The 26,313-nt window shown below is 42.3% G+C and overlaps 1 protein-coding gene and 1 long non-coding RNA gene across 2 annotated transcripts in view; one reads left to right on the top strand and one right to left on the bottom strand.

The window, feature by feature from the left end:
• The window catches only part of AIG1 (androgen induced 1), a 124,754-nt gene extending 111,765 nt beyond the window's left edge, over positions 1–12,989 (top strand). The window contains exons 5-6 of the mRNA XM_075035885.1: positions 8,362–8,525; positions 11,715–12,989. Coding sequence (XP_074891986.1) covers positions 8,362–8,525; positions 11,715–11,752 — 202 coding nt within the window. The 3' untranslated portion in view covers positions 11,753–12,989. The remainder of the gene's footprint in view (positions 1–8,361; positions 8,526–11,714) is intronic.
• An 8,437-nt stretch (positions 12,990–21,426) lies between these two features.
• Positions 21,427–24,632, bottom strand: LOC142034971 (uncharacterized). The gene is made up of 3 exons (XR_012651782.1): positions 24,190–24,632; positions 22,453–22,654; positions 21,427–21,712 (listed from the first exon to the last, which is right to left on the bottom strand). It is a non-coding gene; the product is annotated as an uncharacterized LOC142034971 (long non-coding RNA).
• Positions 24,633–26,313: the final 1,681 nt, after the last annotated feature.

The raw sequence follows: 26,313 nt of genomic DNA on the forward strand, positions 1-26,313 counted from the left end.
GGAATAGAAAATTGAAACAATCCAGTTCTGCAAGTGAAATAAAACCAGAGGTGTCTTAAAATCTTTTAAGAATCTGTTACAGTATCAGTGTGATACTCACATGGCTTGATCCTGCCTACTAGAGTGCATCAACATCCTACAGCTACAAGTACAAGGTAAAAGGAAATTGTAGGACAAGTAAAGCAGGGGAAGAAGATTCTGCATTAAGAAATTAACTGCTAAACGGATACCCAGTTACAGCCTGTGATGGTCTCCCTTTGCTTTTGCTGTTTATTGATTTTGCCTACACGTCCATTATTTCCAAAATGGATAGGGCTACTCACAAGTGACTTACCTTCTTCCAAGTTGTGTTTTCTCTAAAGATGGTCTGAGACAACTGCTTACTCAGCCTAAAGGTCATCCTGCAAAATTCTGCACTTCTCCCTCTACTCTTATGAAAGAACGTCCTTGGGGAAGACTGGAGACAGACACAAGCTACACTGTGCCATCATCTGCAAGTTCTGCATGTCTTCAGCATGCAAGTGTTATTGAAGCCTCTATCTAAGATTTGGTTGAGGCTGCAAGCCAAATCTTGGCTCCATGATATCAATACGATGTATCTCACATTCACAGGTTGGGAAAATCTACCAGAAAATACGAAAAGTGAGGGTTTTTCATCTCTTTCACCCAGAGTGTGCCTACCTTTCACAGCTGAGGTCCACTGTCTTCCTGCTGCTAAGTGACCACATTGAAGTAGAGACCTTAATCACTTAGAACGTTTGGAATTACTTAATTCAGATTTGCTGCCATTGTTGGTGTACAATTTAGACCCCTCAAGGTTAGCACAGTGCATTAAAATTAGACTACACCTGCAAATGACCTAGTTACATACAGCCTGGTGGAACTTCCTTCCTTTGTACGTTTGGTTGTCTATGGGTCCCCTGCTGGGGCATAGTTCTTGGTTTGTTTTTTTACCTAGAAGTTAGGGGTCTGCCACTTGAGAATTTGTCCTTCTCCCTATGTCATTTTTCCCTCAGCAGAAATGTTTTCACTGCACCCCTCTCAGTGTAAAGTGGAGACAGTTGCTAATCAGATGTTCTCTATGTTTTGCCCTTGAATTTTGAACTCTTTCCCCACCTCAGCTGAAACCATCTTGCCATGATACATGATTTATGTATTGTGTCGCACTTTGTACTGTAAAGGAGCATAAAGAAGGATATTGTTTAGGTTTGACTCTGTTCATGCATTTTTTTAACTCCAAGTAGAGGAGAGCTTCTGTTTTATTTCATATGTGACTGAATCTTTCACATGTGAAAGAGATAGTGGAATAGCAAGCTTCTATTATATATATTTGATAAATGAGAAAACAGGCAAACAATTCTGAATAGAATCACTGAAGTTGGAAGAACATAGCTAAATAACTTGATATCTCCTGAGCATTATTCAGAGACATGTTATCTGAAAAGCATCCTTTCTTGAAGAGTAAAACCATTTTCTATTTTTCTTTCTTTTTTTTGCATTCTCTCCCTTCAGTCGGAGAGCATTTGAGTAGGCACACTTAGCTCATGCGTTCTCTATGAGGGGGAGCTCTCCCTTGCTCTTAAGAAACTGTGCCCAGGCAGAACATTCACAGACTTGCATTGCCTGTTGCAGACCATACATGGACTTTCACAATCAAGGCCATGGGATAAGACGGGAAAGGCCGATTGGCTTTATTTAGCATGGCTTGGAAAGGTCACAATTTGTATTGAATTGTTAAATCTAGACAGTGCTAAGAAAACCCAAGAGCTTGCCAGTACTACCAGAAAATACTGCCAATGGGTGTATGGAGTTGGTTGTCAAGGAACAGAAAAGAGCCAGAAATGTGTTGCTCCTTGTAATAAGAATGACCTCATGGTAACTAATATCAGAGCCTAATATGTCCCTAAAATAAACTGAGACAAATACGTTTATTTAAAATGGTCTTCTTGTTCCCTCTGCTTTTGAGCACTTGGGGATGCCAAAAAAACAGACCCTAAGAACCTGACTCCACTGCTCTAATCATGCTGGGCTATATGTTTGGGAGCAAAAGACTTGATCTGCTCTCTTATTGCTATCTCAAATCCACTAGGAGCTGCCTCCACATGTGCCAAGCTTGGACTTGATTCATTCTTTGATAAATCTATTTAAAGAGCTCAGGTACCTTTAAACTTTCATTTGAAAATAAAGTTTCTCTTGAAGTGACTTGAGGAGAGTTCTGTAGATTTGCCAAGGGAGAGCATTTAGATGGGGTAATTTGCTGAATTCTTCTTGAAAGAATTTGAGAAAGGAATGTACACTGAGAATTTGGAATGAATTTGAGATCGATACTGTCAGCCTTGCTGTAGGATTTCCACTAGCGATTCTCCATAGAAGAAGAGGAAGATCAGAAAGAGCAGATGTTCAGATGTTGGCAAAGGGATAAGGGTGCAGACTGCTAGGACAAACCTTGACATTCAGAATAGAGGGCTGGAGAGTTAGAGCATGAAGCTTGGTGGGAATTGACAGCCATATCGATAAAGAAGGTCAGGATTGAGAAACCAGAAAGATTTCTGAGGTAGCTGGTGCCAGTGGAGCAGGAGAGACAGACAGAGCATGGCTGTGCTAGAGTATGCTGAGGGTCTGTATGTAGGGAGGAGGTCATGAATGCTTTTGGAAGTGACCACTGGGGACAGAAGTTCAATAGAGATCAGAGGAATCAGTGATTGGAGAAAACCAAAAAGTCCTTGAGGCAAGTAAAAGAAATTAACTAGAACCATGGGTTAAAAGAGAAATGGGTAAGGAAATGGGCAGCTCGCAGGTCAGCAGCTTGAAAGCTGAAATCATGCAAGGAAGTGGGAAAAGCTGGGAGGGGGAGAGGGAGACAGGCTTTGAAATCAGAGTGGAAGGCTGATGGAGAGGTGGGTGATAGATGAGGCAATGCAGAGGAGGAGAAAAGAGTTGGAGCCAGAGCTGCTTAGAACAGGAAAGAGTAGGAAGAAATAGAAACAGCAGAAATAGGCCAGGAGAAGATTAGCGTCCCTGTACCTGACCCAGAAGGAGGGTGGGAGAGCAGAAGTGCTTTCAGCGAGAGAAGGCTGCATGGATCCTCAGCCTATTAGGTCTGACATAGCCATTATGGACTGTTACATTCTGTCTCACCTCCACCTCCACATCCTCAAATGTTTTAGTCAAAGCAACAGTACAATCACAGATGACATGCATGGATAATACATTCTCACTTGCTTGTGCAGCTCAATAAAATATAGCTCAAGAAGGCATAGCAACCATTACTATATTTAAAATCAAATACTATTTATCAAAATAGATTAATTCTAAAGATGACAACACCTTGCAGCGAATCAGCAGAGTTTCTGTCATTCTAGCTACCTGTACACAAATTTCTGCTCTGCATAAGCCACTCCATACCAGTAGCACAGTCCTATGACCCATGTATGGTACAGCACCACTCAGATCAATAGAGAAGAATCCAGCATAAGAAACTGGAATAACACAGGATGATTGCTGTTATTTCCTGACTGATGACTGTTTATTGAACTTAGTTTTTAGTCTTCAAAATTTCTAAACAGTGTACATTCCTGGTATAGGTGACTTAGGCCTGGCTGGCTGGTGTTATAAGAAGCCCAGCATCTTAATGTGGCTGAGATCTTAACAATTGTGATTAGATGCAGAACAAGCTGTCCTATGGGATTGGGTTTTTTTGGGGGGGGGGAATCATGAGGATTTATGAAAATGTGCCTTATATCAGTAGTATTAGAAACCAAAAGTAGAACAGATTTAGTATGGGTCATTGTGCTTCTGTCTCTGAAAGCACAGGGTTGGTCCCTACTCTGTAACCACAAATGATTTGTTCGTTCAAGTTTTGAATGACTCAGCTGCTGTGAGCCTGTCACCTCCTTTGGGAGACATTCCATGATTTAATAGTTCTGGGTAAAGTTCTCACTTTCTGTGGAAAAGGAAGAGTGGGATGCTAGAAAAGATAATGAAATAAAAGCGTAGAAAAAGCCTACATTCTGTTGTTTGGTAACGAGTAGCCACAAGGGGAACTCGCCTAGGATTTGTTTGCGACCAAAGATACAGCCTTGCTTTCTGCCAGTCACTGGAAACCTGAATGGCACAGAAGATACAGGAAAGGACTTGCTGCTGTGAGAAGTAACCAGAAAGGAACTGCCATAGTAGATCAGAGTAGTCGTGTATCCAGGCTCTAGCTGTAGCTAATGTCAGATGCTTCAGGAGGAGATTTATCAGGCGGTTTTGGAATAACCAGCCTGTAAGGGAAGTTTTCTTCCAAAACCTATGTCAAAAAGTAGATGCTTGGATACTTCAGTCTTGATGGTTCACATGCCTTGTACTCTTTCAGCTTAAGCATAACTGTACACATTCTTATTGCTTTTACAGTCTCCTGACTTCAGAAGCTTGCTAGAGTTGCATGATACAGCCCAGAGAAGAGGAGTGGACTAAGTAGACTTCCAAACTTGTATACTTCAACACTTTTTTGAATATCTTGATTTCAGTGATGCGTCACTGAAAGATAGGGTAGAACATTGTGGAGGTTAATTAGGTATCATATACTTCCATTATCAGATTTGAATTTCTTGTCTCTGAGTTCTGTTGAAGTGCTGCTTCTGTTACGAGGAAGAGCATTGGAAGCTCTTTAAGCCATTTTATGACATGCATTATTATTCTGTGTCCTCTCATTCACTGCTCTTGAAAAGTTACACGGCCCCTCATCTAGTAGTTCCTGTTTCCAGAACACGCAGTACTGATTGCTGTTTGGCTGCAGATTTTGCTGAAGGACTCGACTTGGGCAGGAAATGGGTGGAGACACTCAGAGTTCAGACCACAACATGCCGCCAAGCTGTGATGCCTGTGCAAGTATATTCAGACTCCTGTAGCTGAAAGCAGCCATCGTGAGGGAGCAACCATTTTCTGCAACAAGTCTCCCATTGCAAAATCTTTTGGGTGTCATGTTTATCTGCCATTATATCAATGCGTTGAGCTTGCTTCTAACAGGACTAGTTTTACATATGCCATTGCAACAGCTGCATTACTCAAAGCAACAGGTAGAGCACGTCTAAATCACAAGGTTCCGACAATTTTTTGTAGTTACTTTTCCTCATTAACAAAAAACCTATAGCCAAAGAATAAATGTACGTGTATCTTCTCTACATAGTTTTCATTTCCTCCTGATTACTTTGTTAGGAGACATAGACAACATCTACTGTATACTAGAAGTGAAAAAAAGGTACAAAGTCAAATTTTTGACAGATTTTTTTAAAAAGAAGCAACATTGTGTGCTTTCAAATAGCTTTTTCTGATTTCTACACCAGCTGGTTGAAAATGTCCAAAATTCACCACTTTTTTTAACAGAAATTTTAATTTTAATATAATGTGTGAATATTTCCATTCCTTCTTTTCTTACCAATTCTAATGAATGGCTAAATGAGCTCAGTGACCTATAATGCATTCATCTTTGAAAATGCACAGTTATGTCTACGTGGGCTGTCACGGAACCAAAACACAGGGAGGTTCAATTTAAATTTTATCTTCTCAAAAGTAGCCAGTCCAGTTTTAGCTTAAACTTTTTCTCCTCGGTTTATTTTTATCTAAACGACCCATTTTTTATACCTGTTCAATAACAGGGTCTTAAATTGGATCTAGATTTGCACTCCTAAGTAACTCTTAATGCATGCTCCCCTGTGCTTATCTAATAATGAGGTTGGACAGGAATAACGACTACTAGAATTGCAACGTTGAAGGCATTCATTAACATTAGTAATCAGCAATCTTGTGTGTAAGCTTTATGCCTACAGTTGATCAGCCCTTTATTGTGCGGCGTCAAGATAGCTTGTATGCAAGCAGGAATGAACCCACTAAGAAAGGCCATCAGGTGAGGTTTCCATGGCAGCAGTTGTCCCTTTGCTGCTCCCGTTTGTGGTATAGACAATGTGGGAATAGTCAGTGTGTCACTGCTCAGTGGAGAGAAGGCTAATATTACTCCATCCCAATGTAGCGAGCGGCATGGTGCAGCTCATTTTAAGGAAGATGAGGGCAGCTGATCACATGGGTTTGTGACCGATGTCTCCCGAGTGGTGCTCGGTACCTCTTGTGCTCAAAGCAGGAGTTCCCATGGTGTGGCTGCACTGGGGACAGGCCTACAGCAGCTACGCTGAGCACACGAGCAGTATCGCCAAGCAACAAATGGGCTCCTGTGCTGGGCAACAGAGTGCATGAGCTGTGCTCAAAGACTCTGAACTCATCAGAGATTGCTGACATTCGGGAGCTCATCAGTGACTCATTGGTTGGATTTAGAAAATATTTCCTCTTTCCGGTATAAATGCATTCTAGTAAATGCCACTTCTACTTGGTTCATGAATTTGGCTACGTAGGTGCAGTTTAGAAGGTCCCTTGAAAAGTCCCTCTGTAAAGGTGCTTTCTAGTGCTGGGCAGTTTTATCACACCAGAGAAAAGAAGTGAAAAAGAAGCACTGGCTTTTTTCTGAGCTTTTTCATTGGAGCTTGTTTTTCACAGAATCATCATAAAAAGAAAGCAAACAAAACGGAAAAACGTTAAGCAATAATAGACACTCCCTGCTAAGCCAACCTGGGAGTAGAGGACATCCCATTGCCTTCTACCCGGCTGTCCCATCTTTTTCGTTGATCAAGAGGAACATGGTATCCCCTGTTAACCTGGGATACAGAGGAACCCTTTATTTTTTCACAGATACCTTTATTTTGTCAGGTTAATTCTGGCACATAAGAATGTTGTGGAAAATAGCTGTAAAATACAGAGATCATTTTCCATATGTGAACTCATTTGGAGAAAGGGTTTTTAATCTGCATTTAGATTGTGCAGATTAATTTACTGACACATGTAAATTCCTACATGAAGTGTCCCAACTGTTAAGGGTTTGGCTGTAATAAAAGCTTCTCTAAGGAGGAGGGAAGCTATGACAACCATGTACATTTCCAGGGTGATGGAGAATCGTTAAACAGGGATTCTGTACTTTCTGTGTGACGGGCATTTATGGTAACAGTTTTGGGTGGACTTCTATGTATCTGCCCTTCAGGAGCCTATGACTGTTGATCTAGTGATCAAGTGTCTTCCTTAAACAAATAGAAGTATCAGCAAGTGAAGCAAATCATACGGACATGGAAATCCCCATCAATAGTAGTGTGTGCAGCTGCTCAGTCTTCTCTAGCTGTGCTTTACTGTGAGCTTCTCTCTCAAATTGCCAGGTCAGAAAGGAAGAGATTTACATTCTTGAAGAGAGCCCAGCAGCTCATGGGCCCCAGCCTGTCTCTACTGAGCACTTTTCCCTGTTAGCCTCCGTGATGTTTGCTCAGTTGTTTGGCATCATTCCCCTTTCTTAGGTTCCACCTACTGTTCCATACATTCCGTATGGACTTGCTCTGCTCCCTCTGACTTCACCACTTACCACATCAGATCTCAAGACAAAAGCTATCCCTTCAGAGGGTACAGGTGTCCACTGCAGTCACACACAGCGAAAGCACATACCGGAGTGCTTCTTCAGGCTGCACTGCAGTAAAGCTGACACTCTGTCTCTTGGGTTAGTGTACCAACAACCTCCACTGTAGCTGAATGCTAAAGATCTCTGTGTCACCAGCAAACCACCACCATTCCTTTTCCTTTACTGTATATTGAGTGTGGAGCTGGGCAGAATCTCACTGATGAGGTGGTTTCTTTTTTTTTTTTTTTTAAATGTTTGTCCTACCTAGAGAAAAATTATTAGATCCCAAATGATACCAGGTAACTGAAAGAAAAGGAGGAGCAACCTAAAACACAGGTGCTGAAGAAATTATTCTCCCACAGAGAAGCTGAACCATATGTTTTTGGCAAACCCCAAAACTGACGCACTTGCCAGGTGTAGTGAGGAGAAGCAGCAGAAACACACAAATGTGTACAATATGAAAGAAGGATGCTGCAGAAGGCAGAGAGTTGGGCTGTGTACAGACCTGGAGAACCCTGAATGCTCTTTGAATAAAGAACCTGCTTGGAACAGAGGGTGCTGCGGTTTCCACACCGCCCTGTGAAACACAGCTGTATATTCCTCATAAATACAAATGCAGCAAGGAAATACCTGCCTACATCAGAACATGAAAACTGTCCAACTGTTCATCTTAAATTTAAAACAAAGCAATAAGAATGTGGGGAATCAGTCGTAGTTTCATCATTTGTGATGTTTGTTCTGGGTGGATGTCATTCAGGTGCTCCAGTTCAGTTGCAACTTGCAGTCCTTTCAAATAATTCCTTTTTAGGTTACAGTAGCTAAGCCTATAGCCCAAGCTACTTTTGAAAACAGAGCTGTAGGAGTCAGTACTTGTTATTTTTGTTTTGTTTCAGGGTGTGCTGGATTCACCATGTTACAGGAGTGTGGGTGTACCCGCTTCTTGAGCATCTCAGCCCAGGTGTCAAAATAATCTTTTTTGCAGCCGTTACCGTAATAATTAACATATTCTACTTGGTGGGAGAGGTCCTGAACAACTACATCTGGGATACCCAAAAATGTAAGTATTATTTTCAGAATATTAACTCATGAAATACACCATTGGGACTTGACTGTGCTCCCTTGAAAGTCAGGAACTTTTTAAGCTGGCTAAAACAGAGGAGAATGACAGAAGTTCCACTGAAACATCTTGCTTGCTTGCAGTTAAAAGCAGCCAGATGAACGGAATGGCTGCTGGAGAGCATGATGAGCTATGAATATGTATTCTTTTTTATAACTTCCAATACTAATTTAAGAGCTGTTGGCAATTACCTGAGAGGTTTACAACCCACTTGGTTTACAACCCACTTATTAGCTGATGAACCCATTAAATGCAGCTAGAATAAAGTATCATTCTGTGGGAATGCTATTAATGGTAAGCTTAGACTCAGAAATAAAAATATATTCTTTTAGTATTTTTAGCTATAAGATGTTTTCTGCTTATAAATTTACTCAAGAAAAATGAATATGGTCATGTCAGTAAAATAATAGGAATTAAAGATCACCTTAGTGCAGGGTAAACATAACTGTGCAGACTCTACATCATCTACCCTGCCTAGGCCACCCGTTGCTGAGTAGAGGGAAAGGGAAAATAAGACAAACACAAGATTACAAGTAGGTTCCTTTACTCTATGAAAGATGTTTTTCATTATTCAAATTGCCTGAAATAAGCAAACAACACTCATAATCACTGCAGTGGCAGATCACAGCTGGAGTGAAATCCATGCTCCGTGGGAATTCTGTCATTACATTTGTTGGGCCCATAACATGTTGGGACCATGCAAACAGCCTGTATCCCCTTTTGGGAAACTAAGTGTGCACTGGTTAATACACCATAAATTCACATGGTAGTTTATTGCACACACAAATCTCTTTTAACAAGTCCTCCAGTACAAGGTAGAACCTAATTCCAGAAGCTCAAAGCAGTTTTACTTGCCATTTGCTTATATTAGCACCCAGCTATAAAGTGTCTTTTTGGTTTTGCTCTAGAACCAGCAATCATTGGTCAGTGTTCAAGTCTGGTTTTCAGTCCTCAGTTTGATGTCACATTCAGATCTATTTAACTCACTTAAGTTAATTCCAGAAAGAAGTTTCTAAAAAAGGCAGCCACAAGGAATAATTTCACTTGACCTAAGTCCTGTATGAAGAATAATAATGTGGTGAAGAATCACGTGTTCTTACCAAGTCTGTGAATAAGTAAATGGTGGAAAATCTCCCTCACTATTCCACAGTATGCATAAGAAAATCCCTAGTTCTCGTGGCCCTCCACCCTAGAGGAGCTAACATCCATTGGGTCATTCTTCCACCCTCTTCCAAGGTTTGCGATGGCCTTATTATCCTCTCTATCATTTCCTTGATTTGGTTAAGGAATGTTGATACAAAGTCCTTTGTGGCTCGAGCACTTGCAAACCAGAAAATGCCGTGAGTCACCTGCTGTTCTGCTGTGCTTGAAACACTTTGCGTACACCTAACCTGAAGCGTATGGCAAGCACACCACAAACAGCAGAGATGTAAAATAATGCCAGTCTGTCACCATGCAAGACTTGGGAAGATAATATTTGAAAACTGTACATTTAAAAGGGGCTTTTGAGCAGTAAGCTTGCAAATCAAAGCAGTCTGCCATGAGAAGATTTCTGGGGTGAGAGGGGGTTGTTTTGGGTTTGGAGTTTTTTCCTTTTCCTCTGGAGATGCATTAAATAAAACCTCACTACTGACAAAATGATTTGCAGTTAGTTTGTCCAAGTTAAACCACAAACATGGTAGGCAAGGAAAAATTTGCCCTTTGTACAAGCCAGTGTCTGTCCACAGTTTTGAGGGTATCTGCATTCCTGCCAAACTATTTGATGCATCTGCAGTAGAGTGGTTCAGAAGAAAGGAAAGAGGTGCTCTTAAAAAGGCAGATAAAACAGCTCATTTAAAACTATTGGAAAAGTTCCTTCCAGCAGAAAGCAGAAGACTTGAGATATTGGCTCTGGAGCAGCCTTGGAAACCCACCGTAATCTTTGGGACCCAGCCTCTTGTTTTGTTTGTTAAACCTTCAACTGTGGCTCTTCCATTAAATTGGTTTGCCAGCAACACCCGGGGCCATTGTACTTGTGCTGCTGGCAGTGCGCAGACCCATTTGTTTCTGTGTTGCTTCTTTCAGCGAAGCAGCTCTGCAGTTGTGCTTTCTAACTGCAGATGGGTCTTATTGTTTCCCATATTGGAATGAATTAACTATGTTTTTAGAGTGACTTTCAGTGTACCTACCATCTGCGCATATGTTGCGCTAGCAGGTGATCTTACTTGTGACTGGATTTTCCTCTCAGCATTCTCAGTCAAACATTACTTCTCTTTTGCCTTCAGTCCTCAAAAGTCTTTCTTTTCCAGCATGCAGCAGGCCTGAAAACCTCCAAAAGAAATATTTGTATTTGAGATGTCTGGCAGAGAGGGCTTAGTCAGAAGAACAATACTTTTGTCAGATACCAATAGTAATTCATTGTCCAGGAACAGGCATATGAAATAGCTGAATATTTTCATTGCCAGAAAAAACAATCTGCTGCCCAGCCCAGACTTTGCCTAGCATAGAAAAGAGACAAGTCCTGCAGCAAGGATAAGTTCTTTAAGGAGCCCTACACTCAACTCAGCCCTCCTGATATTACCAAAAGACATGGCTGTTACAAGAAGAGAGAGGCACCCTGTCAACAATAATTGATTCTTCATTCTTGTACTCTCAAAAAAGGGAGATGTGCTTGCAAATATTTAAAAATCCAGTGTTGAAATGGAAGGGGGGTTAAAGTTATTGAATTCTGAAACACAATTTTAAAAACTTGCTTTCAAATAAAGTCAGCTGCTTAGCTTCAACTATAATAACATCTACTTTAATTTGCTTGTAGGTAAGCAGAGGAGGTGAAGGAACTAACTGTTCCCAGACCCCTGCAGCCGTCAAAGGCTGAGCATGCGGCAGGGGGTTAGGCTGATTTGAAAATGGTCCGGAGGGAGGGAGGATTGTGCAGTTCATTACTGGACAACCACTGCCATCAGGTGTGCAGATGCTCTTTTCGTTCGCAGCAGGTGAGGTAACACATGCAAGAGCATGTGAGCAAGTAGGGGAGAAACAACAGCAATAAAGGGAAAAGAAAGATTAATGCATTAGAAGAACCTCTCTAAGTAAACTCTTCATTTTTATTCATTGAGAGATTTTTAAAAGCTGTTCTCCATATGTTTTCAGGTATTGAAGAAGGAAAAGAAAAGCCAAAATTGGACTGAACAATAGAGGCAACATGGACGATTGTTTATGGCTCCATGGAAGATTTCTCATCCCCGACAGAGGTTGGCATGGAGAGGAATCTTTTGGAAAGGAGGAAGTTTAATGGGCCCTCTGCTCAGTGCAAGGATATTTTGGGGTTTTCTATGGAAGGAAGATGATTTTAGCTAAGAATAATAACAATGTTTCAACCTCCGTTCCTATTTCTCAATGCTTGCATGTGACATATACATATGAGATGTATATTTATCTCCACGGCATTCTCCATGTGCATTTCTTGCATCAAATAAGTCATTAAATCATTAAGTCATTAAGTCTTTTCACTTCCACCAAGAAGAACAGTGAGTCCATTCTCTGTATTGTTTGAGAAAAGCTTAACCAGATAGGTCACTAATATGGGGAAACAAAACAATCCTATATATTTCAAAGTACAGTGTAAAAATACAGTAGAAATTAATGCATGAATGTATCCAAAGAAGAATTCAATCTGACTGAAATATTAATGTAACACTATGTAACAGCTGCCTTAAATTGGTGATGTTAATGATTTTATCAGTCTAGTAAAATCTTACTTGCAATGTTAGACTATCTGAATATGATGCAACTTTTCTTAAATAGATAGGCCTAAATAAAGATCAAATTATCCCTGCTTTTCTGTTTCTTCATGCTGATTCTTGAAATTCTAGATGGATTGATGGCATTGAATTATATATTTTCAGGTTTTCCAGTGTCAACTGTAGATGATATTATTTCTACATGAGGATTTTTCTTCTTATTTTCCTAGTACAAGACCTGATCCTGCATTTTCAAGTTGTAAGTTCTCAATAGATGGGCTGAGCCGTTAGTGTTGTACCAGAGAGAGCATTTAAGCCTTACTTCAGGAAGGCACGTAAGCAAATGTTTAAAGTTAAACATATGCCTGTTTGTGTTAGGAATTCAGCTGCAAAATACTAGCGATCACTTAAACTTGACAGGTTTCTGTTTAATTATCAGACAATCAAGAAGGAACTCTAATAGTCAGAAAATTTGTCTAGAATTAAAATGAAGTGAATGGAATAATTTTCAGCAAGAAATTATTTATAAAAAAGTAACTTTAAGATCCAAATGTCTTGGTATTCACATCACATATTTATTCATCAGTGTATTTAGATGTATTTATTTTAACACATGCAGAGCACTTCAAAGTTGTGTAATGTTAATGTGTGATTTTTATTAAAGGGATTTCTGCAGTTTTAATATGACTTAACCATGTTTCTGCTCTGGAACAGTTCTGGGGGAAACTGATCTCATGCAACTTGTGACATGCCTCCACAGTATTTTTTTAAATGTACTTGTATTCATAGGAGACAGTGCGCAAGTTCAACAATGCTTTTTGGTTGGTTTCCTTCAAAAATAAGGCTTCTGTGATGATATTGTCTTTGTGACTGTTTGTCTGTCTTCTCAATAATTTTTAACTTGTTGATCAGAGTTGCAAAGATTCCAAAGATAGGCAAGTTACTAGAAAGTTCATGGAAATAAGTGGCCAGATAAAGAAGAAGGAGCTCCTCTGATGGTCCCACAGAGGGAGAGGACAGGACACACAAACCCAGCGGAATTTGGAAGCAAATTAGCTGTAGCCATGTGGCCTCATGTTAGGGATATTATGTTCTGCTGGACCTGAGCTGTGTATTACATATGCACGGTAATACTGCAATGTGGTTACTCTATTCACACATAATTAGGGCTTGATTGTAATAGATGGTTGTTAGTGGAGGTGGTAAGATGTCTGTTATTTGCAACAGGCTTTCAAAACTCAGGAAGGAAAGAAAACACAGATTCAGTCATTTTAGTGAGCTACAAATGGTTTAAAGTCACTGCTTCTGAAAGCTGCAGTAGCACATGAAAGTACTGGTGGACAATGAATGTACTAAGGAATCTGGCTGTACTTCCCAACAGCAGCAGCAGCGGTGACAGACATCGCATTGTAACACATTATCAACTGCAGCTTAGGGTGGGAAGCCCAAAGCACAAACCCTGTTGACTTGTTTGTCATTTGACGAACTTGCGTAACTCATGCTCTGCTGTTAAGTCTAGGACATTTTTGCAGTTTTTTTATTTCACGGGGATTGTTTCCTTCACTGAATTCAAGAATTCATTCTGATGGAAAGAATGTGTTAAATAAAAATAAGAAATGCCAAAATGCCACACAGCTGTACACATTCTGCTAGAGTACAGTGAACATCTCTGCTGTATTTATTGCACCACTGAGTGGCTGAGACTGGCTGTTGATGGAAAGATTCCTCTTTCTCATAAAGTTTTACACCTGCTCAGGATAAGTTTTTCTTCTAATACCACGTCATTTTAGGTGATACCGGAAATGTAGTAAGAACATAAAGAGAACAGAAACATCAGAGATCAAAATTGCATAGCTGAGTCCATGGGTAGGTATCCAAGTGAAAGAAGACTCCCTTTCAGAGATACAGCATAGGGACACTTAAAATTGTCATCCCTCGTATCTGTGAATTTGTGAATATTCAGGACCTCAAAAAAATAGACTACCAAGCTTAGATCTCAGTTAAGCCCCTAAGGTTGGCAGTGTTAGCCAAAGGCAATATATGTGACACAAAATGTGGTGGGTTTCATTTGGTTTGAGGAAATTTATAGTATTCCAAGGTTTGAACTCAGTTTGTCTTCTCAGATCTCAAAAAGTTCTCCATCTCCTATGAGCTTTGAATCATCGTATTTAAAGTCAAAAATATTTTAGAGCATTAAATCCAGCCTATGATGTATGAACCATGATATAAATAACTTAGGGGCCTGTGTACCCAGAGAGTGCTCTTCTAGACTGTATTCATTCCCTTTAGAATTACACAATCCATCATTCTTAAGAAAGATGATGGATGAATGATGACTAAAGTAAAAGTCACTTGTAAGCTTGCCAAATTTCAACCATCTTGGCTGAAATTGTCCCTGAAAGGTATTTCTCTTGGGGGAACTATTTTTTTGGTGGAAAACTTTTTGTCAGAACAAGTCATCTATTTCCAAGTGCAAGTCTATGAAAAAAAAAATCATGTCTGGAAAACTTTTTCTCTACTTTTCTCTTGCTGTGAAACTAGGTCTTTGGAAGAAGGATAGCGTTTATGTTAGTAGCACTTCTGAATTTATGGGGAAAATCTATTTGTCTTTGTCCAAGTTTTAGAAAAAATATGCCTGCACTTCCCTGTAGTGCACAGGTAATTCTCTAAAGTGCTTATCAACTTTGGGAATGATCCATCTTGTGGCTGAACAGGATTTTCCCTGCCGTCCCTGATCTGTTGACCTTCTCCAAGCCTGACTACCCAAGACACACACCAGAATGGGGACCCCAACTTTGGTTCCCATGTATTGTCAATACCTTCCCAAAGCTGATGCAAATAAAGCTGCCTAGAACAAATATGAAGGAAGCTAAGCTTTGATGAAAACCTGAGCAATGGGAGTAGGTTCTAGATGGATAAACTAAGTGAAAAAAACTAGCTTTTCCCTTGAGGACTACAGTAAAATTAAATTAGTAATGTTTATTGAGTATGTCATAGCTCTAACGATAAACCACATAGAAAACTCTGTGAAGTTTCATCATTCAGTGAGCACCATCCATCACATGTTATGAATGAGGCATAGGAAAAAATACTGTGTGATCATCTAATTAAAGGCAATATCATAATTCATATTCACAAGAGGCCAAATTAAGGTTGAACAGACGGCCTTCATTCTGACATTGCCTCACTCTTGAATGCCTGACTTTGCAATCTTAATAATACTTTCTTGACTTAGTATAGAACACCAAAAAGGGGGGATTTTTTTTTTAAAAGGCTGGTTAGAAAGTCCAGCCACAGAGTTGCCGTGAATTTCTGTGTGACTGTATCCCCCTATTTGGCTTTAGAAAGCTCATTCTCACTTTCTGCATCCATTCAGCTACCCCAAAACGTATATGCACAGTTCCCATACCACTCTGTTACAAAGAGGTTGCCATAATTTGCAAACTTTTGCCACAATTTCAAAATGAAATTATTTTAGTCTGTGATTTAGCTTGTGTGTGATAAAACCATAGTTTGCTGTCTCTCTGTAGCAACTGTTGACTTATTTTAAAGGAAAACGGCAAATATTTTCCTTAATTTTAAGTTGATTCTTTGCTTCTCTGCCCACGTGAGTAATATTAGCTAAATTACCACCAGTGCATGTCAAAGCCACTTGGACATTATTCTGCAGGCTCCCACGTGGCAGTTTGTAACAACAGTGTATAAGGCATACGCTCCTTAGTTCATTTTTCCTATTGAATTTGCTTTTTAAAGACTATTTCAAACCCTAACATCAATTTCTTCTTTGCCTTTTATTTTCTGTAAAGATTGGTCAGTCTGTAGGGCTCTCGTACATGCTTTGCTAGCCTTTGAAGACTCAGATACCATTAGACTCAACACTGAAAGTATTTATAATCTAAAACTTGAGTTAAAGTATAGTCCTGAAGAGACCATCAGCCTGAGGTTAGCATCACTGAGGTAGGTTTGGTGTTCCTGCCCTGAGAGCAAAGCTGCAAGCAGTAGGAGATGTGTAGGTGAGGTCGCCTCTGAACACAGCCTTGGAGAAGTTATGCTACTAATCCTGTCTTTGAGTGCTCCTGTGTTTCATGTGAACAGGGGCAAACGGTGGTGACAGATATTTTCCATCTGCAGCAGCAAAAGAAAGCTCCTAATCAAAGTGTAGTGCATACTAGTAGAAGAGGTCATCTCTGCTAGGGTATCCCAGCTGCTCTGCTCTGCTCCTGTGGTTCAGAGCTTCACGTGCTGCTGTAGCCAGCCGCTTAAACTGGGGTCACAGGTGTTGCAGGGAAGGAAAGAAACCTGGGAGCTTTATTATATATTTGGGCCATTATGTTTGGCCCAACATGTTCATATGTGTTGTAAAAGTGCAGGTGTCTTCAATGTATCTGACTGCTGTATTACACCTAGGATTTGACTATTGCAGAAGTCCCAGGAAAAAAAGCAGTTGCAGGTTTGACTGGTCAGCTTTCTATAGTGGTGATGATCTCTCCTCTTTTTGAAGCAAAAGGAGCAAAGGGCAAATGAAATTAGCCTGGAAAGTAAAAAGTAAAAAGATCTAGCTGTTGACATCTGTTTAGAAAAGTACTTGGGCGCATGCTGAACTCAAAGCACATGCACAGGTGCTTTTCAGTGCAGGGGCTTTGCTGAATGAGGGGGCAAGTGGACTTGCAGGTGGAACGCTTTCTGTAGTGCTTCTAATGACGTAATGAAGTGAAAGAGCTTTTTGTGCTTAGAGTGAAAATAGCTCTTTTGAGCATAGTGACTTCCTCTTGTATTATTAAGTAACTCTAAGAAGAACAGAACTGTCCAATTTACAGACCATAAACATCAAATATATTTAACGTATATTCTCCAAAATAAGCAATTTTATTTTTATCAAAAATGCACTCTGTTTTGTTCAAGTAACAGATGGAAATCAATGGGTTTTAATGTAACCCAGAAGAGCAAGTTGTAGTCTTATTCCCTTAAGTGCCCTTTACTTGTTCAGACCACAGCTATAAAGGGATTTGAACTTCAACACAATAAATGCCAGTACAGAAATTTGAAAGGTAGGCCGCAGACTTCGTGGCCTACCAGAGGAGGTATCTGCTGTTCTTTAGAGCTGTGTAAAATGAGACAGAAGTAAAATAGCATCTTTTTCATATAATTTGTATTGTAGCTAGTCATGGTGTCCAAGTTCAGCATTTTATATATAGCTTGTGTATTAAAAAGTAAACATCTACCATTAGGCTGGAGAAGTATCTCTGCAGTGTGCATTCTAAATATAGAGATTGCTATGGTACAGTCAGTACTAGGACATAATATCTCTTTGCTTTTTTAATATGCAGATAGTCCCCACTGTATGTATATTGTGCACATAAAAGTTACACACACACATACATACAGATACATATATACACATACATGTATACATGCAGACACACGTGATCTTCTGTAGAAACAAATAATGACAGTCAGATGTTAAATGGCAGTTACTTGCTTAACACGGAAAGAAATCAGGCACTGTGAAAGGTGTCATTCTTGACATGGGCAGTAATTCCACTGTAACTCCAAACTGGCAGCTCCGTGTGCTCCCACTTTTCCCCTGAGAGTAAGGCTGATGAGCTGCCAGCCATCCTGCCCATTGCAATAGGGGTATCTGTGGTACCGCATTTCTGGATGTTTCCTTTTGCAGGCAGAGCAGTGCCTGGCTAGCTTTCTACATATAATCGTCTTAGCTTATTTACTATGTAAAATAAAATAAATTATTCTTACTTAATAATGGTTCCCAATTTGGCAATTATTCTTACTTAATAATGGTTCCCAATTTGGCTTCTGAGTTTACACCTGACAGATGTAATGGGCTAAAATAGGGGGAGGTCACCCCTCTTCTGCTACTAGTATTAAGCTGCAAAGCATTTTCTCTAGAAGTGGCTTAACACAACAGGAGTGTTATTAGTCATAGAGTAGGAAGAGGCCATTATGCACACAATACTTAAGAGAGGCAGCAAAAATTATGGTAATGGCAGACCTCAACTACCTGTACGTAGTCTGGCCAAGGGTCACCACAGGACAAGTTATAAAGAAGGAATTTCTTGAATGGTTATTTCTTGGAATGAGCAACTGTGGAGTACACAAAGGCAGGGAGGGCTCTTGAACCTGGGTGAAGCTCAGGAGCTCACTGGAGACATAATCCCAGCTGAAGCATTAAGCAATACTGACCATAGCATAATTACATTCACCCTACCTGGGGAAGGTAGGGTACCAAAACTTTGTACAGTGACCCTAAACATTGGAGAGGAGTGGTGAGGAGGACAGGAAGGGGTGAGGGAGATATAAAAAGCTGTCATTGTCTGAAGGTGACTTGCCTCCAGCAGACCATGATCCAAAGGAGCTCCCTTGGCACAGACAGTGGGAGCTTCTGCCACCCAACAGGAACATTTTGCAGTGAGTGCTCATGAGGCAGCTCTGGGGAGCTGTGTAAGAAAGATGACCAAGAGAAGAGAAACTAACCTGGTAACAAAAATCACCTCGCTTAGGTGTAGCCCACAGCTGGGTGCATCTCCAGTCCAGAGAGAAGCACTCAAAGTGGGTTTTGGTCTCTCTCTGCCGAGGCCATAGATTTATGCAAGATTTTGAGCCCATTCCTTGGAGAAGGAGCTACAGAGGCCAACCCTTATGTAGAAATAGTGCCATAGGCATCATGCCAAGGACAGCACAGCGTGTAAAACCCCAGGTCTGAGGAAAAAATACATAGGCATGTGACAGTATATTGTGATACTTTTAATGTCAGAACCACTAGTGGGATAGGCATAGTTAGAGGCATATATATAGTGATATAATTATGTTCCAACTATTTCTAGTGTTACAGAGTTTTTTAAGGGAGCCACAATACTGAATAGGTGGTAAGCTTAGAAAGAGGTCCACTGGGTGGTCTATGATATGATTAAATCGAGATCACTTGTAAACTCAAGTAGCTGGCTGCCACTGCTGTCAGGGTTAAAAGGTGGTTTTACTGCACAGTGTTGCAGCATCCCGTTCAAACTGGCCCACAGCTTAGCCCTGTGTAACGTGTGGTACTTTTCCTTCTGCGGGAAGTCCACATAGCCCAAGCCATCCCAGGGGTTAGCCAGACCGTGGCTGCAAACATGTAGAGTATTCTGCTCTGCTTGTGAACTCAGCTTCCACAAAGGGCGACATATATATTGACGTGTGCCATAGGTATGGTTGGCATATGTGTCTGAAGACTTCAGACTAACTCAAAGCAAAAAAAAAAAAACCAAAAGAAAAAAGATGTAAGGCTTTGTTTTATAGAGCATTAATTATGCAGCTACTGGAAGCTTTCTAGTTCCTTTCAGCACTTTTACTCAGAATTTAGATTCTGCTGGATATACTTAATTTTTTAAAACCCTCTACAGTTTGCAGTTTACACATTTGCATAGCGTAGGACTACTGTCAGGAACATATATTTGCAGATTTGGGGCATGAGCTGTTCTCATCATTTCAGTGGGATGGAGAAGAGAAAACAGTTCAAAGGAGGAGGATGGGGGAAGGGAAGCATTTCCATATTTTTTTTAAGGAATCATAAAGACACACAAGCAAGTGTGTCAATCATGAGACGTAGTTCTCTCTTTAATATTGTCAGGAATACAAAAGTTCACAGAGCACATGTGTGAGAGGGTGCTGTGCTGCCTTGACTACATGATCTGCATGATACATGTCAGAAGATGGGAATGTTGCTATGGCAATTCTTCCCTCTCCTGAATACTAAGTTGACGAAGAAGCCAGTCCACAATCAGGCAGGCTCATTTATGAACTTGCCTGCTTGGAGATGCTAAATACTATTTATAATTTCTCTTGAAAGGAGACAACGTTGTTTTCTGCCCTGGCCTCTCAATGCCCTATGCCCCAGTCCTCCTATATTGCTAAGGCTTCTGTGATTTGGAAGCTGCTGAAGGCAGAGATTTAACTGAATTTTGTGCTGAAGACTGTTGGGGGCTTCCCTCAGCTTATATAGTGTCCTTCAATTTCCAACTTGCTAAGAAGGCAACAGACAGATGGGTCTTTCTTCATTTCCAAAAGTCATCTTGACATTTTATGAAGTTCTGGATCAAATGATCCGTAAGCCTTTACTTTCAATCTGCAGAGGAGTAGCCTTTTCCCATTTACATTCCCCCCTCATAGGAGAGCGAGAGAGGGATTGCAAGCCTGTTTGTTGCCCCTACCAACTTTTTAGCTGGTTGACCCTTAGAGCCCATCAATGTCCTTGTTTGTACTATTGAGCCTTTCCCCTTGTGCTGTGTGGGTACTGTGATGGGAAAGTGATGCCTTTACCGCTGGCTCTCCTAATTGCACCTTTGATTTCCCTTAGAAATAATACTTGCCTGCCCTAAAAATCTGTATAGCACTGCTTTGTGGAACCAAAGCAACTGGCAGCTCCATTGCAGAGGTGGCAAACTTCAGTAGAAGCAGCAATTCCTGTATTAAGGTGTTTCCCGTTGTCCAGGTTGTATCATATTTTCTAGTAGCAGGCTCTGATTTCAGTTATTTTCCCTTTACCTAGCTTTCATTTTGTAGACTGGAATATTCCCTGCTAGGAAAATTCTACATGTTTGATTCAGGCTAAATACTGGGAGGAAATTTTCTAAGATGGCTCAGGCACTCCAAAATGAAGATAAGGAAAAACAGACTGTATTGTCCATTTTTTAAAAAGATCCTTCAAATTAGTTGATCACATTATTTTTATTGGGGGCCTTTTTTTTTTTTTCCTCAGGATGGATACTGCTCTAAGGAACTGTGCAGGGAGGGAGGATGTAAAAGCCTCATCTGATGAGCCATAAATGAGGCAGAACAGCACAGGAAGAGAAAGAGGGGGAATCTGAAGGTTGCTCTGCAGAACTAGATGCTCTGCTTACGTGTGTGATGCTGTGTCAATTACTTAATTTTACCATTCCACAGTTGGCCAGTAACTTTTTTTATAGTTTGAAATGTTTATTTAGCACCTCCCGTGGGCTCTAAAAGTACTAAAACAAATGACTTCTGCAAGAGCAAAAGAGTAAGGCAAAAGGTATCATTGAAAATTATGGCAATCTATATACCAAATCACTCCAATACCCACCTCAAACAGAGAATGTACCCAGCATATGAATTTATTTGATGCTTCAGTGTCCAGTTATAGAGTAACAAAGTCAACAGATAATAAAACAATCCGTCAGGAGGAGAAACATGACCAAAACAGCAATAAAAGAGAAATTTTATGTCAAGTTTAATATGTGTGCACAAATTGCAATAAGACCTACCGAACTTTCTCAGACAAGTCAGAGGCTGGTGTAGATGAAGAGGCATCTGCAAATACAGGACATCTTTGGAAACTGCAGGAGCAGGTGCTCTCCAGAGAAATGGGCCTTCCTGATGTAGCATTCATTTGTTCTTTGTAGGAACAAGAAATAAATGGAAGAATTTCAAATTTAAGGCTTAACTCTGTAATGCATGTGCAGACATAATTTAGAACCCCCCGAAAATCTCGTTGACTTAATTACTTATTTTTTGTCTGCTTTCTGCTGTGCTCATCAAGTGAGTATTTCTCAGTCCAGCTGGTCTGAGGTTTTTGATACCCATCTGACTCAGAGGCAGAGCTTCAAACCACAGTGGCCAGTACAGAGATGTCAAAAGTTTCCACAGTGCAAAGGACCCAGGAGTGAAAAGCATTTACTTGTTTAGCAGGATTAACACAGAGAGGATGCTTAGTAGTTTGCAACCACCCAAACCCAGGATTCTTAAACTATGCTCTTTCTTCTTTCTTTTCCATCTAAGCTCATTTTGTTTCCAGAGGTTTAAAGGTCAAACTTGAGAAGGCACCCTTGCTGCAGGTACTTTCTGTGTTTCTGAGTGAGCGGGCCAAGAAAAACAGCAGATGAAGATAATTTTCCTACAGTGTTCCAGACCAGCTAGAAAAGGTGATGAATGGCAGCAGAAAATTCGCTGACAATTTTAGTATACAGCCCAGCTCACCTTGCTGAAGGGAGACAGCATACGCTGCTTTCTGATGGGTAGCATCACCATGCCTCTGGGTCGCAATGTTTTGCTGCAGCTTACCCAGAGCAGGTGTGGATGTCGTGTCCAGAAGGACTGAAAAGCTTAGATTTCTCTGTTCAAAGAGTGGCTTTTACCTCGTGCTGCCAAAAGCTGTCCATGACCATGAAGCATCATCTGGGACGCGACCATGAGAGCTTCCTCGGCTGTGCTGTTTGCAGGCTGCCTGCCTCTAGTGACCGCAGCGTGACCCCTCCACTTTCCCCACCGAAGCCGAGAATCACTTGCCCATCACTGGAAGAGCTCCTCAGCATTCACGGCCATGAAAAACCACAAGAGCTGGAGTAAAATGAGATTTATTCAGAAAGAGGGTGTGAATCCAATTAGAGCAAAACAAACAGTCTACATGCCACATTTCTTTCTCACCTCTGCAGAAGCTAATCTAGCTAATCCCTTTGTGTTGTAACAGGAAAATAATCAATACCTTACAACTCTGCAGCCAGTATCGGAGGACGCAGGCAGCAAACACAGCTGTCCGGGCCTCTGGCCCACCCAGCTCTGTGTTTGTTACTGCCAGCCAGCAACTGCCTCTGGTGCGTCCTCAAACTTTCTGCCACCGTGCCTACACGCAAGCACTGACTTGGGGCCACATCTCATTTTCTTATTCCCAAATAAGCATTCTGCTTTGCTGCCGTGATGCGAGTTTCCTAAATAAGACGATGTTCTGGGAAAGAGATCTTCCTGTGTGCTCTTGAGAGGAGACAGCTACTTCTTTCGGCAAGCGTGGTGTTCGCACAGGCTGCACTGACATCCTGTGGCTCCATTTCCCTGCCTGGAAGGAGCGCGAAGGGACAACTTCACCCCTGTTGCCAGCCCCCGTCGCGTCCCCCCTCTGCTCCCTGTGGGTCACTGATGCCCCGTCCAAACTCTCTGACAGGGGAAGGGGCACCTGCCCCCTTGCTGGCTCCAGCGCCTGCTCCTGCCCACCGTGCCGGGCTGGTGGACACAGGACCCGACCTCCCTGCAGCCCCACTCCCCCAGACGCCGCCGGCCTGGGGAGTAAGTGACCGTCGCCCCCCACCGCCTTTTTGGCACCCCCTGAATCACTGCCCGCAGCAGCAGGGCTGGGTGAGGTTGAGCTGTAGTGACCCGTCATGGGGTGGGGTGTTGCTGGAAGGGCGGGGGCTTTTTTTAAGGGAAAACTGATGAAAATCCCTCACCCCCACCAACCTCTGCCCGCCGGGACTCCAGGTAGAGCCCGGATGGCAGTCGCCGCACGCGTTCGCAGCGCCAAGCCCTGCCGTGGGGCTCCCAGGGCCTGCAGCAAGCTGCATCCCCCAGCCCGGGCTCAGACACTGCGCAAAACAGCACCCAGCCCCATCAGAAGTCGAGTTTAATTTTACCTTCCCCTGGGGAATAGCGTTAATCTGCAACTTTTTAGGCATCACTCGATCAGCTGAATAACAGCTATTAGCTTTGGACTCTAGGCATTTTTATGAGATATTAGTTCCAGGGCTTGTGGTTTGGCGTAGAAAGCATATTATTCACACACAAAACAACTGCATTAAAATAACATTAGGAATCTGGCTTAAACTGACAAAACCTAGGAAACTCAGAATTAAGGCTGAAAATATGTCCTTAACTCACCCACCACGTGCCTGGTACGGCAGCTCGTGCGGTACCTCAGACCCGCTGGCTGCGGCCCTTGCTGCCTCCGGCCGAGCCGTGCTCCTCTCCCCACTTCCAGGGAGGAAACGGGGCTGCACCTCCACCGCGGTCCCACCACCCCCGGGGAGCAACAACCCACCTTGTGTGGTCAGACAAGGTTTGGGACTGAAGCGTAATGCTGCTCTTTTCTGCGCGTCTCTACTTACAGAGCCGTGTTTCCTCCCCTGTCACCAGCATCACCGTGGTCAGAGCAGACGCTGCTAAGAAAGCAACGCAAGCCGAGGAGGAATTTGTCCGGTGTGTGGTCAGGGGTGAGACATGAGCCGGACGAGCAAACCCATGTGGTGCCTGACTTTGACCTGCCCTTGATTTGCTCTGAGTGATCAAAGTACCGCAGCGAGAACAAAATGCAGCCGGGGCAGCGACTGCCGGCTCACGCCAGGGATGGCACTCAGCTGCAGAGGCGGGCTGGAGGGAACACCAGCCCCGAGAGGAGCAGGTGGGCCTTTCTGAAACCCGCCGGGGGAAAACCCTTGGCTCGGAGAACAGCTTCTAATGTTCACTTAGTGGATCGCCTTGCTGCGAGGGGTCCGAGGCCAAGAAGTAACACGAGGACACAGGTTGCCGTCACCAGAGCTGAGGGGAGGAGGGGAACGAGCTGTGCCGAAGGGCTCCCCGCTCACCAGGCCTTTGCTCAGAGGAAGCTACGAAGCACATCAAAAAATTTGCGTCGTAGCATCCAGTGGCTGAAAAATGAGGGAGGGTCTCCAGAAGGGTCATGCAGTGGGTCAAAAAGCAGCGGTGCTGTGGGCATTCCCCGTCCAAACATCTGCTGTGCTCCCGTTGTTCTCCCAAAACCCTCCTCTGGGTCACAGGCCACAAACATCCAAACACTCATTTTGCCACTGGCTTTCCGGAAGGCGTATCTGAGCTTTGGAAAAGGTGATCTCAGCTGGAGGATGTTCGCTGCAAACGCAAACAAACAAAAGCAGCAGCCTGGGCAGGATCACAGTTCTCATCCTCCAAGAAAAGAATCACCATGCAGGTTTCTCGGGCCCCTGGGAAGGACCAACCTGCCCACTCCTGGTGACAGACTGGCTTGGCTCATTTTAAGATGGGGTTTTTTTCCCCTATGGCCAAGCATTTGCCTCCAGATTGCAGTTAAATCAGCCCCTCTAAAAGCACGTTTGAAATGAGCTTCACTTCTTGTGCTCTACTCATTCGTTTTATTTATGAGCTCTGCCATTTTGTAGGAAACAACCCAAGATGTTCACACATGAGGCATCTCTCAATGATAAACTACATTAAAGAAAAAAAAACCCAGAAGGTAGCAGCCAAAAAAAAAAGAAAAATTGCGTTCAAACTGCAAGGTTGTCACGCTGCTCAGTAAAAAGGGGTGCACCTTAACCATATTGGGTGTGATTTTTCCTCTCAGTGAGGTGAGAAAGACATTTGCTATTCCCATCTTGGAAGCAAAACAAATAGAATAATTATTTCCTTTCCCAGCAAAGGCAAACGCAGCTGAACTTAGCTCTGTGCTTTTTACTTGTGTGCCATAAACCAACACATTCCCCCGCTGGCTGGCATTTGCAACAGACCACAAACACAGTACTACACCTGGCACCAAATTTGTGTTTCAGGTCAGAATTGAGACATTCTGGTGATAAGATGAAGGATGCTTGTTCTCTGGACATCCTGTCCCAGAAACGCTGTAGCTAAATTTACCATAGAATAATTCCAGTTTAATTCTTAGGAGGTCTTTTAATGAAAAATAAATGTTTCGCTTGTTGTGGAACCATTCTCCAAACGCAATTTGGGGCCCCAGCGTCAGGCTTTTTTGGTCTTCTTTCAAAGTTGCTGCATATCTCCATGTCTCTCAGAGCACAGCCAGTGTCACAGGTACTCACTGCTTCTGAAAGAAGGGTCTGAAATGAGTGGGCGCTGCGTGACGTAGGGTCTGTGTCCACAACATGCAAGTGATGACCATGTGTGAATAAACCCTAATCTCTGCTGTGCTTCCTAAAGAAAAAAAGCTTAGCCTAAAAATAGCAAATTGCAATATGTCCTCCATATTGGGCCCACCTTGTGCCACAGAGCCAACGTGACCTGTTACAGAGCAAATGCCTTCCCCTTCCCACAGCCGCAGGGTGCTGTACGGTGCGGTGCCTCCCCTGCACACGAGCACACACTTAGCCTTCGGATTTCATGAGACAGACATTTGGAGCTGTGCCAGTGTGTGTCTGTGGGCTGGAAAGGACATGCACATGTACACGTGTATGCAGTGCATTTACAGAAGGTGATAGAAAATAAACCTGGATGGGTTTTCAGGA

The sequence above is a fragment of the Buteo buteo genome, chromosome 9, assembly GCF_964188355.1.
Source record: "Buteo buteo chromosome 9, bButBut1.hap1.1, whole genome shotgun sequence".
Taxonomy (NCBI): Eukaryota; Metazoa; Chordata; class Aves; order Accipitriformes; family Accipitridae; genus Buteo; species Buteo buteo.